The 18,170-nt window shown below is 46.2% G+C and overlaps 1 protein-coding gene across 1 annotated transcript in view; it reads right to left on the bottom strand.

Moving 5' to 3' along the window:
- Positions 1 to 3,995: 3,995 nt before the first annotated feature.
- Positions 3,996 to 18,170, bottom strand: part of MYO9A (myosin IXA) — a 154,786-nt gene continuing 140,611 nt past the window's right edge. The window contains exons 30-43 of the mRNA XM_075714213.1: positions 17,874 to 18,097; positions 17,314 to 17,430; positions 16,465 to 16,653; positions 15,470 to 15,517; positions 14,673 to 14,784; positions 13,742 to 13,803; positions 11,333 to 11,525; positions 10,749 to 10,877; positions 10,286 to 10,391; positions 9,681 to 9,812; positions 8,491 to 8,614; positions 5,245 to 5,447; positions 4,905 to 5,047; positions 3,996 to 4,474 (exon numbers count right to left, since the gene is read on the bottom strand). Coding sequence (XP_075570328.1) covers positions 3,996 to 4,474; positions 4,905 to 5,047; positions 5,245 to 5,447; positions 8,491 to 8,614; positions 9,681 to 9,812; positions 10,286 to 10,391; positions 10,749 to 10,877; positions 11,333 to 11,525; positions 13,742 to 13,803; positions 14,673 to 14,784; positions 15,470 to 15,517; positions 16,465 to 16,653; positions 17,314 to 17,430; positions 17,874 to 18,097 — 2,261 coding nt within the window. The remainder of the gene's footprint in view (positions 4,475 to 4,904; positions 5,048 to 5,244; positions 5,448 to 8,490; positions 8,615 to 9,680; positions 9,813 to 10,285; positions 10,392 to 10,748; positions 10,878 to 11,332; positions 11,526 to 13,741; positions 13,804 to 14,672; positions 14,785 to 15,469; positions 15,518 to 16,464; positions 16,654 to 17,313; positions 17,431 to 17,873; positions 18,098 to 18,170) is intronic.

Raw genomic sequence — 18,170 nt, 5'->3', positions numbered from 1 at the left:
TGGTGCCAGACCAGGGGTGACATGGGCCTGGGGGTGATGCCACGCCAGGGGGTGACACCAGCCAGGATGATGGCAGCCTAGGGGTGATGCCAGCTCGGGGGTGACCCCAGCCAGGGATGATGCCAGCCTAGGGGTGACGCCAGCTCTAGGGTGACACTGGCCAGGGGTGACACTGGCTGGGGTCAATGCCAGCCTGGGGGTGACACTGGCCAGGGGTGATGCCAGTCCAGAGGTGACCCCAGCCCAGGGGTGACACCAGCGCTGGGGTGATGCCAACCAACTGCAATCACTGCCCCTCACTCACGGGGCATGGGGCTCCCCCACCATGACTTCAGCTCCGTGATCCCAGGGGACACATGGTGACGAACCCTCATCCCCATGTCCCGGGGGGCTCCCACTCTTCCCCCCCATTTTATACTCCAAATAAAGATGGCTTTAACAGCCAGCCTCCTCGTGCTACTGACTCAGTCCCTGTCCTCAGATGGGGGTGGCAGCAGGGGGGCACCAGCTGAATATTAGTAATCTGAATATAAATAAATAAGATAAAAATAAACAATCTGAATATAAACAAATTGAAAATAAATTATCAGAATATAAATGAGATAAATATAAACAATCTGAATTAAATAATCAGAATGTAAGATTAATAGAAATAATGTGACTAAAAACAAATTATCTGACTATAAATAATCTGAATAATTTCAATAGAAATAAAATGAAAATAAATAATCTGAAATAATCTGAATACAAACAAATTGAAAATAAATTATCTGAATATAAATAAATAAAATCTGATTAGAAATAATCTGAATATAAATAAGATTAAAATAAATAATATGAATAAAAATAAATTGAAAATAATCTGAATAGAAATAATCTGTATATAAATAAATAGAAACGATCTGAATAGAAATAATCTAAATAGAAATGAGCTGGAAGCACAGACTCAAGCTCCAGGGGAGGCTGGGGCAGGGGAGCCACCGTTATCCCCCCCAGCATCAAACACAGCACCCAGCGCCAGGCGCTCCTCATTACAGCTCTTTAATTAGCATGGGGTCAGGGCTTTGCCAAGCCACTTTGTACAGCCATGGGGAGGATTTGAGGAAAAATCCACAAATTGCACTTTATAGACACCACGGTCGGATGGCAGAAGGAAAAAACACCCCCCCAAAAACCCCAAAACTCAACAGTAATTTGGGGGTTCAACAAGCGGCAGCATCCCCCAGCTGTGGGGCACCAGAAATTCTTCGCCTTTATAGAATTACACTTTTATTTCTCATTTTTAAACTTTTTTAAACAATTTCTAGCGTGGATGACACAGGATAATATATCCTCTTACAATACAGACTTTGTTTTTAATTTACACGCAGCAGACTTATAAATTACTTTAAAAAATTTTCATTAAAAATAATAATAATTAACAGCACACAGCCCCCTCTCCTTTCCAGTAGTAAGTACATTCACACTGCTCCGGTAAAACCCCATTTTTTGCCCCCAAATCCGGCCCTTTGGCAGAGGGAGGGTCAGGAAGGAGCTGTGGGAGATGCTGGGGGGGATGTGCCAGACAGGGGCGCTGGGACATCGCATTCCTGCCCTCCCCGATTCCTGGGGGTCCAGCGCTGACTGCTAGCTTAGCTCCTGCTGGGATGGTTTTTTTAATATATATATATATGTATATACATGTATATGTATGTATTTCTTTTATATACTTTTTCTTTATATATATACATATTCTATACATTTTTATATATAAAGAAATAGATAAAATATATAAACATATATTCTTTATATGTTGTATATTTCTTTATATATAGAGAAATGTACTCTATAAAATATATATAAAAAAACATATTTCTTCATACATATAGAAGAAATATATAAAAAATATAAAGACATTACTATTCTTTTTATATAGTATATATTTCTTTTATATATTTCTTTATATAGAAATATATAATATATATTTATATATAGTATATATATCATATTTCTTTATATATATAAATCTCCATTATATATAAAAGAAATATAAAATATATAAAGAAACATTATTTTTATATATTCTTTTATATATATTTTTATTTATAGAGAATATATGTTCTTTTATCTATTTTCTTTATATATAGAATATATGTTCTTTCAAATATATTTTCTTTATATATATAAAATATATATATATATAAAAGGGAAATCTATATATATCAAAAGAAATATACACACACACACATATATATATATATTTTTGGAGGCGCTGCCTAAGCCAGATCCACCGTCCCTGCTGCTCTCGTGCCACCAGGGTGAGAAAACTGAGGATGAGGATGAGGATGGAGCCCTTCCACCCGCCCTCAGGAACCTCCTCACCCAGAGACTGGCCAATTTGAGGGTAATTCCTGGGGTTTTTGATAAAGAGGCTCTAAAATGGCTGGTTTTGGTGCAGAGCACTGGGGATGCTCCTGCTATTTCCAGCTCTGGGGGGTTTGGGGTGGCCTCCCAGGAGCTTTCACTTTTGGGGCCACCACCTGCCTTCCCAGTGCATCCCAGGTCAGTCCCCAAATCCCTATTTTCCTGTCTTGGGATGGTAAAAACCCATTTTCCCCTATGGACTGGGGATGATCGACTTGGTCGTGCTCCGCTCGCGGGATGCAGCACTGAGGCAGATGCTGTTCCTGTGCCTCTGCTCTCCGTGCGGCATCTATCGCTTTCCCCCATTGAAAAAAAAAAAAAAATTAAAAAAACCAAACCAAACTAAAATAAAAAAATGAAACCCTCAATAAATAAACCATCCCTCAAAAGAAGTGGCCCCCTTTGGGCAACGGAAGAGGGGACCGAAGGGCGGCTCGGCTAAACCCAGGGATGTGGGGATGCCCAGCAAAACACAAAATACTCAGGAAAACTCAATTTTTCCGTATTTTCCCCCTTTTTGGTGGTGTTTCGGGAAAGGACAAGCCTCAACCTGCAATGCCCGGCCCATCTGAAAGGATGGATCCAACCTTTATTAATCTAATTAGTGCCCCGGGGCTCCTAATTTCACCTTTCCAGAGGTTTTCTAGTACCTGGAGCTTCTCCAGGTGCCACCGATGGTGGGAGGGACGGTATGGGAGGGATTAAGAGCTGAGTCATTATCTAGCATTGCTATTTAGTCCCATCATGGGCACCGCTTTTAAATTACACTTCCAAGGATTTCTTGTTCAAAAAAACCAATGTATAGGGCAAGGTGGTAGCGGCAAGTGATGGATGGTGACACTGGCGGTGACACCGGCAGGATAGCTCAAGCCCATTGCTTCCCTCCTCCCCAGCCAAAAAACAATAATAATAAAAAAGTTCTGTCTGGGGAAAAATACTGAAAAAAATAATAAAAATTAAAAAAAAAGAATATTTACAACAAACTCCAGTAACTGGCATATAAACAAATATAGCTTCAAGTAGTCCTTGATTATTATTATTATTAATTTTTTTAATACTGATGGTCTCCAAAATAAAAAAAGAGGAAAGGTGGTTAGGTCACATTAAAAAATTAAAAAAAAAAAAAGGTTATTTTTGGCAGATTTTAACACTTTTCCATGCACTTGGCGTTGGCGTGGATGAGGTGGTTAAAGCACGGAGGGCTTGGCTGGCTGGAGCGGAGCTGGTGCCAGCTTGGGATGCTCCCACGGGATTTTTAGGCTTGGTTTTCTCACACCAAAGGGCAATGGCGATTCGGCACAAAGATTTGGTAGCATGATGCTCCGAGACATGGGATGCTCTGAGACATGGGATGCTCCGAGGGTAAGAGGGCAGGAGCCAGCTGGTGCCCCTCCATCCCCGGATCCAATCCCCTGCCCTGGAGGTCTCAACCCCCTCAAACCATTAAGGCCACCGTTAAAACTGTCCCCCACCGACCTTTTTAATTAAGAATTCATCCTCCTGGCATTAACAAGGAAGCCATCGGGAGCACTGCTGGTGCTGCCGATGGGGAGGATGCTCTGGTGCGCGATGCGTCCCTGGGGTGGAGCATCTCAGACCATGAACTCGTTGCTCCCCATGAGGACAAGGGTTTGGGCGGTGGCGCAGTCAGCCTCAGGGTTTCTCTTGCGCCCTCCCCCCGTCCCCCCATCCGGGGGCTCTTTGGTTTTCGGGGGGGAGGTTTTCACGCTCTTCAGTTTCTGTTTGCCTTTCTCCGGGTTGAACGTCCCACGGGTGGTGAACTGAGGCCGGTCCTCGGGATAACGGAGAGGTCCCACGAAGCCCTCGGGGCTCGCCCGGGTTTCGTGGGGCTCGCCAGGCCCCCCCACTCGGTAGAAAGGCGATTTGGAGTACATCTGGAAGCGCTTCCGAGGCAGGTGGGGCAAGCAGGAGGTGGATGATTGGGAGGAGGAGGAGGAGATAGAGGTGTCAGCTGGGTCCACCGGCTCCGGCCGCATCCTGGGGTGCCTTTGTAGCCGGCTCGGCCCCTCCACCTTGGCAGGGCGCAGGGAGGTAAGTGCTACACTTCTCTCTGAAGTGGGGGGAAGGACCACAGGAGGATTAACACCCTGAAACCACACAGCATCTCAGCGCCACTCCCCAGGAATGTACGCCATTGAGCCATGACATTCCCGGCATCTTGCTGGAGGTAGCACCACCCAGGATGATGCAGTGGCGCTGGAGGAGCACTAGCCTCCCCATCAAACCTTGGGTGCTACCACCCATCTCCCCAGGTCCATGTGTTTTAACCCTTAACCCCCTCTTTACACCCATTTAAATTGCTATACATCAAGAGTGGGCAGGAAAAAACAAATAACCCCCCCAAGCTATTGAAAAACCTGAGCAACCTGACCTAGTTGAAGATGTCCCTGCTCATTGCAGGGGGATTGGACTAGATGTTCTTTGAAGGTCCCTTCCAACCCAAACCATTCTATGATAAACCCAAGAATGCCTGGATTTACCCGAACGATCGGAGATGGCTCCTTCAGAGTCAAAGTTCAAATTTTCGGAGCTGTCAGCAGTGCCGATGGAAGCTTCGGACTCGAGAGTTTCATCATCGGAGGCGCGGGGCTCCAGCGTCAGCATCTCAAACGTCAGCTCCTCCCTGCCAAAAAGTGATCCAGTACCATTGACACAATGGGACCGAAAAGGTGGGGAGGACAAGAAAGGGATGAGTGTACACCAACAGATCATGGAGGGATGGAGTCCTCCAGCTCACCCTATGGGCAGCATGTCAACCATATGATGTCAAATAACATCCATACATAACCTACAGTGGCTTGAACCCCTGGCCTGACTCACTTTTCCTTCTGCAGGCTCTCGATCTGCTCAGTCAGCACCTTCTCCTCCTGCTGCATAGCTGCTTGCTGCTGCTCTGTCACCTCCATCTCCATGGCTTCCTCGCTGCTCATGGTCTCCTCGGGGACATCCGTCACCGAGGGCAAGCGCACAGTGACGGGAGACGTTGGGCTGGGGTAGGCGCCACGTCGCATACGTCCTTTGCCCTGAAGAGAGACAATGGTGTCACCACCACCAGCCAAGGTGATGTTGCAAACATCTCAGGTGCCAACCACACTGCTCTCCCAAGGAGCGAAGACGACAGCCCCGTCTATCGACCCTCAGTGTGCCACTGGCTGTCACACCCAGGACCCTCCAAAATCTCACCCCAGGCTGGGAGAGGTACCAGAAGGACTCAACACATTGGAGGGGGTGAGGATGGAGGCGGTGAGGATGGCAGCAGTAAGGACGGTGCTGATGGACCAGCTACCAGCTGATGGATCAGCTGAGGGACCAAGTGCAACTTGGACTTCAAAGCAAACCCAGCTGGCGGCAGGATGGGTTTCTGCAAAGCCCACAGCCTGTGCAATGGGAAGCTTGATCTGCCAGGTGGCCGTGTCAGCTTTGGCTGGGAGCATCACCAGGGCTTTGATTTCAGGGCACCCAGCTCCTGCTTTATCATTAGATCACATCTCGCATCCTTCCCTTGCCCACCCTTGGTATTTCCTGAGCATCACAAGGGTCTCCACCGACTCCTTCAGCAAACGGTAACTCACACCTAATCACGTTGCCCACGCTTTGATCTCATGTACATGAGATCCATAAACCAAGACCACCTCCAACAGTCCACTGTAAGACAACAAATGTCAATTTTTGCACCTGTGATTAAATGGGGAGACTTAATGCAGTGGTCCCTACTGAAAAGCTCTGAAGAACCATCCATTTTTTTTAATATTAAAACCAGCAATGGAAAAGGACTTAAACAGGGGTAGGATGTATGGAGGAATATTATACAGGCAGCTGTTTCAATCTTTCGAGGACCAGGTCTATGGATCTGCTCCACAGAGTAGAAGAAAAAGATGGGTTTTTGGGGATGAGGGACACCATGGACATTAAAAAGTTTTTATCTTAGCCATTATCATAACCAGACACACCACATCTTCCAAATTCAAGATCCTGAACCGACCAGGACTTAGGAGATGTTGACCAGCCTGAGTCATGCCCATCACTTGCTGATCTCCTCCTGACAACCATCCCCAGGATGCACCTGCATCTCCTTGCAGTTGAAGAGCTCGTTGCGACGCAACTTTTCTCCCCATAGGCCTACTTAAACCCTGCAACTGGGGCATCCCCAGATGTCTCTGATTCCCTGTGTGCCTGGAGTAGGTTTGCAGGGTAAAGGAGACTCCTTTTTTCCTTTAAAGGTGATATTTGCTCTATTTTACCCCTTTCATCTTTTAACGTCACACCTCAGAGACCTTTCTCTGGCAGCAAAGCTGCTCCCATGCCCTGGCGTTCTTCTGATGGCACCTTCTCACATGGGCTCCTGAGCTGAGGTGCACCTACCCAAATGCTGTTAGCCAAACCCCTGAGATCCCAAAGATTCCACTGGCTTGCTGACTTAAGTCCCTGCGAAATGGCATGCTTGTGAATTTTGCTCCTCTCCATCCCCTTGACCCTCACGGATGCTGAAGGGTGGGGAGAAGCATCATGGGCTGAACATGGTAGGAAGGGAAACAGCCCCATGAGCATCTCCAAAAACTTGCAGGCACTTTTCTCGTCTGTCGCGGTCTCACTGGGAACTCAAACTCAAGCTGGGATGGAGTTGAGGAATACAGGGTTGCGGGACCCCTCCCAGTTCAAACCTGGGTGTCCTGACCTTGAGTTCAAGGTGGTGGTGGTGCTCTTCCTCCAAGAAGGTGGAGGAGACCTTTGGATGCCTCATGGTCTCTGAGGCATCCAAGCTGGGGATTTTATCCACCATCTCAAGATACAGCAGCACTATGAAACAACTTGATGCTGAAATGCATCCTGAGCAAGCAGAAATTGGGGTGGGAAGGGATGAGTCAAGTAGAACAAAAAGAGAGGGAAGCACAGGATGGAAAAAGAAAATAAAATAGAAAAAAAAAAAAGTAGGAAGGAGAAAAGGGGTGGAAAGCGTTTTTTCGAGGAGCTGCATGCAGGGATGGCCGAGCGCCGGCCGTCCCGAACTCCTGCTGCCCGGGGGACCTGTGGGAGAAACAGTGGCCCTGAGGAGAGGCACCCACTCGGGGACAGGATGGGCAATGTCACGGACAAAGGCCGGTGGGACGAGGCTGGAATGAGCAGCAGTGACAGACAACGGAGGGACGCGTCGGCTGGCGCAGGGAGCGCTGCAGTTAATACATACCGGGATTGAACTGCGGGTTATGCTCATAAATCTAACTGCAATTAGTACGGGTTTCTGGATTAGAGAGGAGATGAAAAGGAAAGCAGAAGGTTAGAGTGCACATGCTGTCGCCCCTTGAAAAAACCCGTTTTTTCAGGTTGGTTTGTTTGGTGGGATTTTTTTGTTTGGTTGGTTGGTTTTTTGGTTTCTTTTTTTTAACTGGGATGAGCGGGGCAGCTCTGCAGCACCAGCCCCACAACCTTGGGCAGCCGCTGCTTGGATTTCATCCCCCAAAAAGCAGGAGCAACATGTCCCTGAGAACTGCAGTGGGCAGGTCCAAGCAGAGGGGCCACTCGGCTCCTTAGTCCAAGCCTGGGACGACCACGCTCTCCTGCAGCCCAACAAGCCAAGCGCAGCGTGCATCTGCAGCCCACCAGCCCCCCAGGAAGCATGGAAGCTCAATGAGATGGGTTTGAGGCTCCCAAAAAGGTGGTGCAGGAGCAGGGAGAACCTTTGGGGAGCTTGTTTTGGGTTCAGATAATGTGACTTGAGCACAAAAAAGGATGGTCCAGGTCTCCCATGGGGTGATGTGGAGCTGGTCAATGAAAGTCTTGACTCAACCCAGGACCAAACAAGCTCAAGTGAAGGTAGAAATGTTGATCAGGAGTGTCTGAGCTGGAATGATCACATTTCAACGGACCGTTCCCACCTCCTTGTGCTTTGGTATGACTCCCTGCAAGGGCGAGGAGCCACCACGGGGCTGAAGGTCCCTGTCCTAGGGGAGATGGCATGGGAGGTTGCGAGGGGTTTGGGAGGCTGGAATAAGCAGGAGAAGATCAGGTAGGGTTGCTTTGGGGGCAAGGAGAGGACAGTAAGGAACAGAGATGGCTTTGGCATCTCACCATCGATCGGCGGATCAAGGAGAGGCGGCTCTTGGCTTTGTTCTCTGCGAACTCCAGGCTGTTGATGTCCTTGAGACGAGCCTTGTACTTGTTCATCTGCTCAATGACGATTAATTCTACACAGCTAAGGGGGAAAAAAAAACCCCAAAAGAAGACAAAATGGGAGGAGAAAATTAGTTGACCTGAGCTGACCCTGTCTTGCCCAAAGATCTGCCCTGCTGGAAAGGCACAGAGGGAGAAAGGTCCAGCTGGAAACACAAGGGTAGTGGAAATTCCCCCAAAAAGAGTGATAACAGGTTATGGATGGATCAAGGGACTCAGACTAGAGAAATTAAAGACCCCCAAGGATCTCACTGGAGAAACTCTCCCCCTTTGAAGAGGGGTCAAAGAAATACAAATTCAGACTCGCTTGCATGCTGAGCTGACTGTTTAATGCTGTCAGGAGTGTGTTTGGGGGAAAAAAATAATCCTTTCCACGTAATAAAATTAGAGGATGTGCTATAGCTAAAGTCTAAGGGAGAAGCTACAAAGAAATCCTGTAGAAGGATGAGTGCTCCTATCAGCTGGGTTTCAAAGCATATTCTGGTCTTCAACAATTTTAGTAGACTTACTGAAGGTAAAACCACCTCTTTCAGAAGCCCAGCCCTTCACTGGATTATTTCCATTATTATCATTGTCTCCATTATCTATTTTTAAATCTGTTTAATATGAGCCAGACTGAATTTAGGCAAGTGCTTCACTTTTTCTCTGTAAAATCTTTGCAATTATGTAAAATACCTTAAAGAAACCTGAGTATGCAATACTAATATTGCTGCAGACCAAACAAGCTCACCTCCTCAAATAAAAAAGACAAAATTAAGTCAGAATAAAGATCTGCTTGCCATAAATGGGATTAACTATAAAACCACATGAGCACAAGCTCCGCCTTTTTCTGCTGAGATGTGTCAGGCCAGAGCACAAGTTGATTTGCTCTTGTGGATGCTCCATGGCTTAAAAATCCCTGTTCAACAACCTCTTGGGGATCGAGAGAATATGAAATATCTTCATAAAGATGCGTTTAATACATGTTTATAATTTCCATGTTAAAGCTCCCTATTCTTGAGCCTTTCGACTGTACTAAGGGTTATCAAGACATGAGCGATGACATGGCAATGGTCATGGAGCTGGATCACCCAGCACCATGTTCTTACGTGGTTGTTTTACTGATGTCCTGAACGCTCTGCAGTGGGTCTGTCGTATCAGGACAGCGGAGGATACAGGGAGCAAAGACGATAGCCAAGGCATTAGCTGACATTCGATTGGTCTCTTCTTGGAGGGCAATCCTGAAAAAAATAGGGATTAAGAGAGAAGTCAGAGGTGAAGGCACCTCCGCTTCACCTCTTCCACATGGACATGGATGAATAGAGGAGATGACACTTCTACAGTGCTATCTTGCTCTGCCAGCAAGTGCGCTGCTCTGCCCTCGTCTTTGTTCTACTCATGGAGAAAGCCAAACCTGAAAACATCCCAGGTGTTCTCAAGGCAGGCAAAAACCCAGCATTTTACACCCAAACAACCTGTCCCTGCAGTGGCAAGAGGCACCATGGACCCGCAGGCACCACAAGCAACCAAAGCGCTGTGGAGGATGCTCATCAATACGAGCATCGTTTGGAGAAACAGCTCTGGAGCCACCTCCCAGGAGACACGATGGACCTGAAAACTCTTCCCTTTCCTTTGCCCCCCTGCTTTCGGTACAAAAGGATGTCTGAGCATCCTCCCCTTGCCTGTTGCGCAAAGCTGCCTTGGCCCAACATACCTCACCAGGTGGAAGATGAGACGCTCCAAGGTGCTGAGATGGGTGCGGGAGAGCTGGTCAATGACTGAATACACTCCCCGCACTGTCTCCTTCCTCTCCTGGAGGCCTGCAGAGAAAGCACCAGAGTTTAGGGGTGGCTTCTACTTCGTCCTCATATTTACAATGATACCTTCTTAATGCTTGTCTACTTTTACTACTTAACAGACAGATCTTTTGGCTAACATTTTGGGCTGAAATCTGCTGAACCAAGATGCAAATGTGTGCCACCAAAGGTGAGACTGAACTGCCTGTGGCTTTGCATTAAAAAACCCCTACAGCCAAAGAATCAGACTTTGAAACTGGGTGAAAATAATTTGGCAAAACCAGCTGATTTGTGCCCAAGGAGTAAGTAAAGAGTTCGGCACTAAAAGTGGCCACCATTTCCCTCTGCCAAGGGAATGGGATAGTAAAGGAGGCTCCTTACCCATTGCCCGCAGAAACTCCTCATAGAGCTCGAAGGTCATGAGGGGGTTGGGTAGGTCTCGGAGCCACTGTTTGAACACGCTGGCAATGACGTGGATGTTGTAGTCGTCTAAATTCACATTATCAATGTCTGCTTTCGGCAGTGGATTGAGGAGAAAGAATAGAAACAAGAGGCAACGATCAGTATGAAGCCATAAGTGAAGCCCATGCATGGATAAGATACTCTAGGATAGAAAACATTCATGTGCCACCCCAAAACCATACTGTGTTCAACATCAAGAAATCCATCACCTGATTTCAGCTCCATGTCTTAAAATCTGCATTTTTCAGGGCAAGTAACCTTAGGTGGGACCAAGATTTCTAAGGCAGCATTTTCTCTCAACTAGAATGACTTTTTTCATGCATCACAGCCAAAAAAAGCATGAGTCAGTGACTTGAGAACAAAGTTTCGTTGGAGATGTGGTTGGGGAAGGCAGGACTGCCTCCTTGTTTCGCCCTGATGAAGCATCCCACCTTCCTCACCTCCAACTGTGCTGTTGCAGAGATTTTTCTCCCCATGTGGGTTTTTTCTCCCCAAACTTTTACCTGTATCGAGTCCTTGCCGCAACTCCTTGATCTTGTTGGTGGACCCTGATTTTCTGTAAATGCCCTCTGTGTACAGTCCATGCATTTCGATGTAGTTGATGAGCTTCTCCACCAGCACCGGCACTGCTCGCTCCTCGCTGGTCAACCGGGAGAGCTCCACGCCGAACTGCCGAGATGAGAGCTCGGGGTCGTACTAAAGAGGAAAAGGAAAAAAAGGGTTTTAAAATCCTTTTATAGGAAGCAATGCTGGCACAGCGCTCACATCCAGCTCCTATTCAAACTTCTTCAGCTGACCCAGGCAACCTGCAAGTCTAATGAAGCCATGTGCAAATGAGGACAGGGCAGCCAGCAATGTACATCTTGCAATGCTAGATTGGTCTCTGGACATGCACCTGAAGTAAAAAGAGGCTGAATTTTCTTTCTTTAACCACCCTGCTGTGGTTATATTCTCAGCCCGGCAGAGCCAATGCAGCTCAACATGGTCCTCCTCCACCTCCTGCCCCTCTGGCACCATCTCCAGGGATGATTTCACTGCCCAAAGCAGAACAGGCAAACCTGAGTCTTGGGTGCTTAGATCAACTTGCAGCATTGGAAATTACAAAATGTCTGTGGACAAGCATGATGCCAAAATAAGAGCATGAAAAACCCCATCTCCATCTGTCAGGAAAGACCCTTCTGCCAGCTGCAAATGTTTGCTGGAGATTTGGTATTTGGCAAATTCAAATGTGAACAAAGTCCTCCCGAATGGGAGATTCTGGGTGGGAAAAGTCAAAAGACCTAATAAAATTTTGACACAAATGCTTGGCCTCAGCAAAAGGAATGTGAGAGGGTACATGCTGCAATCCAATCATCGGCAAGACAGTGGTGACCATGACATAGGTCACAGCTCCCCTTACAACCACTCCTGCATCTTTGTTTTTCCCATTCAGTGTCATTCTTTCATCAATCTTGTCAACTTTATGAGATGATGTGGGGAAGATGGCCATGTTGTTTCCTGCTCTAGGGAAAAAAAACAACCCAGGAACATCTGGTCTCAGCTACCAGTTGAAATCAATCAACTGCTGTTCAACCAGCCTGCTTGGCTGCTAAAACCATCAGCAAATGCGATGCCACAAAACTCATGTGCTACTTTACTCAAGTCAAGTAGCTCTGAGATGAGGACCAAGCATGGGTGAAAGCAATTCTATGGCCAGAGAGAGATGAGCTTTTGCTCAAGTTCACCATAGATCTGGAGAAACAGATCCAGTCTGGGACAAGGCTAACAGTTACAAAATCAACCTTTGCCAGAAAATAAAGACCTTTTTCTCAAAGCATAATAGATGGTCTGTGGCTCCCTGTCGCTGAAAACAACCCTAAAAATGTTAATCCACCAAGCACAGACAAGCCAGAGCCTTCCTAGAGAAGCACTAGAGAGACTAGAGAACTGCCCAAGTGGAAAGGTACTGTGGAGACACAGTGAACTCGCTTCCTTAGGTACAGCACAAAAACTTCCTTGTGCAGAGAAACCCCAAGAAATGAGAAGGCATCTCTGAGCTTCTCTGAAAAAAACTAATCAGAGATCTCATTGAACTTCCCAGATACGTAGAGCAGGGACTCGTGAGGTGTTTCCAACTCTTGCAGAAATACTGCCAGAAAGGGAAAGAGAGCAGCAAAAATACTATATCAAAGCAAATATATTCATATATTCAAATATATATATTCAATGTATATATTCAGATTATTTCTTGGGAAAAATGTAATCATGCAGCTTTATGGAGGCTGCTCTTCCCCAGGAAGCCTCCCAGGGAGCTGATAAAGCTTTGTGCACATTATTATCCTGGCTGTAGTATCCTTTTTTTGGGCACAAAATAAACTTTAATAAAACCCACATCAAATCTTGATGATTCATTGTTAGCCAGGGTGACATGCCGCATTCATTCACTGTCCTCCATACCCTTAAACCTGGCAAACAATATTTAATTCACCTCTAAGGAACACGGTGAGTGCTTCAGTATCCTCCACCCACCCTTCCTTGCCCAGCTGTAGTGCCGCTGCTGTTTGGGGACTGTGCTGTGAGCCTGCGGTGTTAACAATGACCTATATTTCCAAGAATAATCCCACATTGCCAGGTCCTTAAAAGCTATAAAACAAGGTAGCTTTCTATTTTCAACATGGTTACAAGGCAGGGAACATCTGCTGCATGACTGGGCAGATACATAGTGATGCATCGCTGCATTACTCCCAAAATACATGCAAACACTGCAGCACTGGTTGAAGACACCTCCAGGGATCTCTGGTCCAAGTTCCTGCTTGAAGGAGGGTTATTGACAGCATTATATGAAGTTCTGTGCCTGCAAATATTTTTTATACAAGCCTGGGATCATTGTCTGAAAGGTATTTAATGAAAGAAAAGGAATGACAGACATTCACCTTTTTGGAGCACTTGGTCGTGGTTTTAAGACAGCACTTCTTGTGACAAGCATATTTACATACTGCAATGAAGAAAAATAGTATTTAATAATCCAAAAAGTCAGATCGTTGGAGAAATATGAATTAATATGAATTAAGTAGCTTTTCTCAGGACTAGCAGGTCAAAATCACATTGAATTTGCAGTTCCCAGGGGCCAAGTCTGTATTAGATCCACTCAACCGAAAAAAAATGAAGCCTTTCATTCTAATGGTCCCATATTTAAGTCCCTGAAATATTAAAAAAACCCTGATAGATCAACTTGGAAAATAATCCATGAGTCACTCTGAGCTATCAGACATGGATACCCTCAAAGAGGTTGAAAACAGCACCTAATTTGTATTCTTCCTGCACTGGACATCAGCCTGAAATACCCCAGGGTTGATACTTTCAACCTAATCAAAGAAATGTTGGAAAAAACAGAGTGATGGATCAGCCTTTCCCATTGGTCCTCTTCCATTTTCCTGATCTCCCCAAAAATTCATGTGTCTGGAGGTCAAATAGGCTAAGCCAAGTGAATTCGCCATGGTCACGAGACCCCAGGCATCCTATGGGCTGAAGCTGTAGGGCACGTTTGCTGCCCTTCTTACCATGACACTTAAATATGGTTTGACCTTATGGGATGACCATGGTACCTTATGGGATAAGATGTGTAACGTAAAGCTCCCATGCACAAAACTAGCAATACCACAAGGACTGGAAGGACTGCTGGGATGGACTTACTAGTTGACTTCAGAAACCCTTAGGATTTGTCCCAGGAGCTATTCTAATGTGAAAAAACCCAAATTATTTGAGAGTGGGGTTGCAGGAAACAGCAGCAAACATCTTTCAGAGTCCCAAAACCCATCACTGTGATACAAGCACATGAAAAAAGGGCAAAGAGAACGTGTTTACATTTACAAACAGAAGCCCTGTCCATTATCCAGATCAAGGAGGAACAATATTCACAGTAGGTGGGGATGCTGTACTGGGTCGCCTTAAAAATGTGACCATTGTGCTCTTCCACCTGCAACAAAAAAGATTGGGTGGTGAGAAAATGGAGATGGGTGAAGAGTTTGCTGCAAAATGGGAAGATGAACACAGTCAGTTGTCCAACTTTTAGCTGTTATTTGCTATTTTTGTTTCCTTTTAAGCCCAATAACCCTGCAGGCAACCCAAACAGAAATCCAGCCGGTATGGGAACCGAGCCGTCATGCAAGCAGGTTAGAAACTCTGTTTAACTGAGGTTGGCTGGCCAACCTCTCCATGTTAAGGTCTTCTATGCATCCATGGCCCCTTTTTGCTCTGCATCTGCATCCTTCCAAGTACTATCATATCCTTTAGGAAAGAAGATGTAATGTCCTACATCTCTGATATTAGAGATGTAAAACACACACTATAAGTTTATGCAGAAACCCAGAACAACACTTTCTGGTTTGCCTTCAGTTCTTCTATAATAACTCCTGACATTACATGTACTGTCTTGACTGATGTGGGACATGTTTTCAGAGGACAACAGAGATCCTTGATTGAGCAAACCAAATCCACCTTGTCCATCTTTCTAGCACGTCCTTTCACAGCTGCATGTTCATTACAGTGCGATGTTCAGATCTCACCATAGGACATGTGATGAGAAAGTCTCTTATCACTTGTCATTCTGGCCACAAGGACATTAGTTTTTTTAATGTGCAGGCACAGAGTTCTCAACTCACCACATCCACTTCCTTTTTTCTTCTCTTTTTTCGTTCTGTTTTTGGCACCTGGTAATAGAAAGAGATTTAAGCGTATTTATGGGCAATTTCCCCAGGTAAAGCGTACAGAGGGCTCATATCTAACTTTGCCCACCGCTTTCCAGCCCCATCTCCAGCGCACCTGCAGCCCCAGGATAGTCACTTTAGAAAACTCTCCTGCGGATCACCCTGTTTTCAGAAATCCCCTGGACAACTGTCCCCAACTTCATCTCAGAGTTGGGGTTAGCTGCTCTGCCTCCAAGTCCAGCATTAGTGACCTAAAGCTCTCCCATCTCACGCAAGACTCCCAAGGAGGACGTGGCACAGCACTGCAGCCAGAGCTGATGCTCAGCCTGCTCAGAAAAAAAAAACTGCCTAGAGAGGAGCCTGGGGAGGACTTGGAGCAGAAGAGCCAGAAGATGGATTATTTGTACAATAAACAGCATCTCCCAAGCCCAGCCTGAGACCCCATGGTTCTCCTTGCAGACAATAAGGAGCACAAAGCGAGGAACTCAGGTTTGTGAAAGGCACACTGCAAGCTCTGACTGCTTTAAAAACTGTAGCTAGACCCCGAGGACAGCCACTGCCCGTGTCCCCTTCTCCTGCAACCTCAAGAGATGAGGAAAGCATCTCTCTCTTTCACTTTCCCTCAAGATTGAAAAAAAATCCAAAAACTAAAAAGGAAGCACCAGCAACTGCCTTTCCAACCATCCATAGATGGTTGCAGCTTTGCCATAGAGACAACATCTACATGTTGGCATCAGCCAAGGCCCAGCTCAGCCCATATGTGAACTAGGGTTTGCTGAGCCCAGTGAAATGCAACCGATGAATCATGCCTTGCATGCCAACTTATGTTGTCCACCTCAGCTTAAAGCAGAGGACAAGACTACAGAGGTTCCTGTGTATCTACAGAGAGCATGACCCTGCAGAAAGACAGTTCCCAAATCTTCAATGGGCTTAAGAAAAGTGCCAACTACCTTCACCACGGAGTAGTCCAGGGGTTTGTACTCTATCATATATTCATCCAGGAAGACTTTGAAGGTATTGACCCAGACTTTAACTGGAGACTCACTCCAGTCCCTCTGCTCAAGCCTCATGGTCTTCTCCAGTATCTGCTCGAATAAGGCATACAGGTCCTTATAGCGGATGCTTTTCCCATCATCCATCTTTTAAGGAAACAGAAGCAAAAAGAAAAAGGTATTTTATACACCCCAGATCGCCTGTTCTGCTCCAGACAATTATTTCAGCCTGACCGGCTTCCAAATGCTTGAGGAAAGTCCAAGTATGATTAGAAGAAGGAAAAAAGGATCATCTAATAGAGTTGTTTCGTGACCTTTGGCAGGGTGGTTTTCTCAGTGCACAGAGCAGGAGGACGTTAAATGCCAGCTGAAGTCTTAGAGGGAACTTTTTGTACAACCTGGGCAAAAAAAAACCTTTTTTTGATCACTAAGCCATAGCAATTGTTGCTCAGATTCAGAAGTAGCAGAACAGCAGAGCTCCACATTGCTCAGGATGTCCACTACTCACAAATTTGACTCAAAGGTTTCCAGGCATGTTTTGTGGCAAATAGGAGTTTATTGACTTACTGTCATCTCCCATTTAACTGTGAGCAAGCTGTAATGAGGAGACCAGAAATCTCCACTCAAGGAGGAAGAGTTTAGTCCAAATTTACAGCTCATGGGACTGAATACAAAGGAAGAGCATCTATCCTTTGGGATAAGCAGACCAGGAATGGAAGGCTCAACGACGTCTCCACCACCAGGAGGACCCAGAGCATCTCGTTTCTCCTGGAGGTGGAAGTTCTTACCTGTCATCTGGTCACTTACCGCCAATGCCGAGGAGTAAAAGCTGAAGATGTTTTGTCGGAATTCCTTCAGCGCTTTCTTGAACACGACATCTACCAACGTGTCCTTCTTGCTGTCCTCGTTATCCAGTTCATTCATCTGGGAAACCAAAGGAGTTTATGTACCCATGCACTGTAGCAGAGCACCGCATGAGATGAAGCAGCACTAATGACCAGCTGCTTCACCACTGGCAGATGATGCTAATAATGATTACAAGGTAGTTTCTCCTGCATGCAAACTAGAAACATGAGCACTTCCTCGCAGTCTTCAACTCCTGCTCTCCTAGGTCACCCATTTCTGATGCCACCAGGGGCAACTCAAAGCAATGGAAGCACCAAAGCTGCTGTGCCTGTGCAGAATGACTGCACAGTGCATGCACAGCGTGCCCATCTTTTCTCCCAAACTTGCCCTGGTGTGTGTTGTGTACCCTTAGACGAATTAGTATTACTACCGCTGCCTCCAGCATAATTTTGGCTTTGTTGCCTCTGTCTGCTCTTTGAACTCTCTGATAATTTATCTGGAGCAGTGAGGACAGGAGTTACCTTCTTCAGGAGAAACTCATCCATGCTCTTCAAGTCGCTAGCGCTGGTTATTATCTGCAGCGAGTCGTTCTGCCACTGCACAGGCTCCAGAGCCACATTGCTGATCTTGATGCTGCGCTTCCGTTTCACTTTGGGAGAGGGCTCCTTGTTCTCCTTAAACTCCCGACGGTAGACACCAGACAGCTCGGGACTCCGTGGAGGGGTCAGGTGGTGAGGACCCAACTCTACAGGCAATAATTAAAAAGGGAGAAAGAGACTGAAGAGCATATTAGTTAACAAATGTTATTTCCCAAGTTC

This window comes from Pelecanus crispus, chromosome 7 (genome assembly GCF_030463565.1).
Source record: "Pelecanus crispus isolate bPelCri1 chromosome 7, bPelCri1.pri, whole genome shotgun sequence".
NCBI classification, from domain to species: Eukaryota; Metazoa; Chordata; class Aves; order Pelecaniformes; family Pelecanidae; genus Pelecanus; species Pelecanus crispus.
This window is presented reverse-complemented; position numbering and strand designations above follow the sequence as displayed.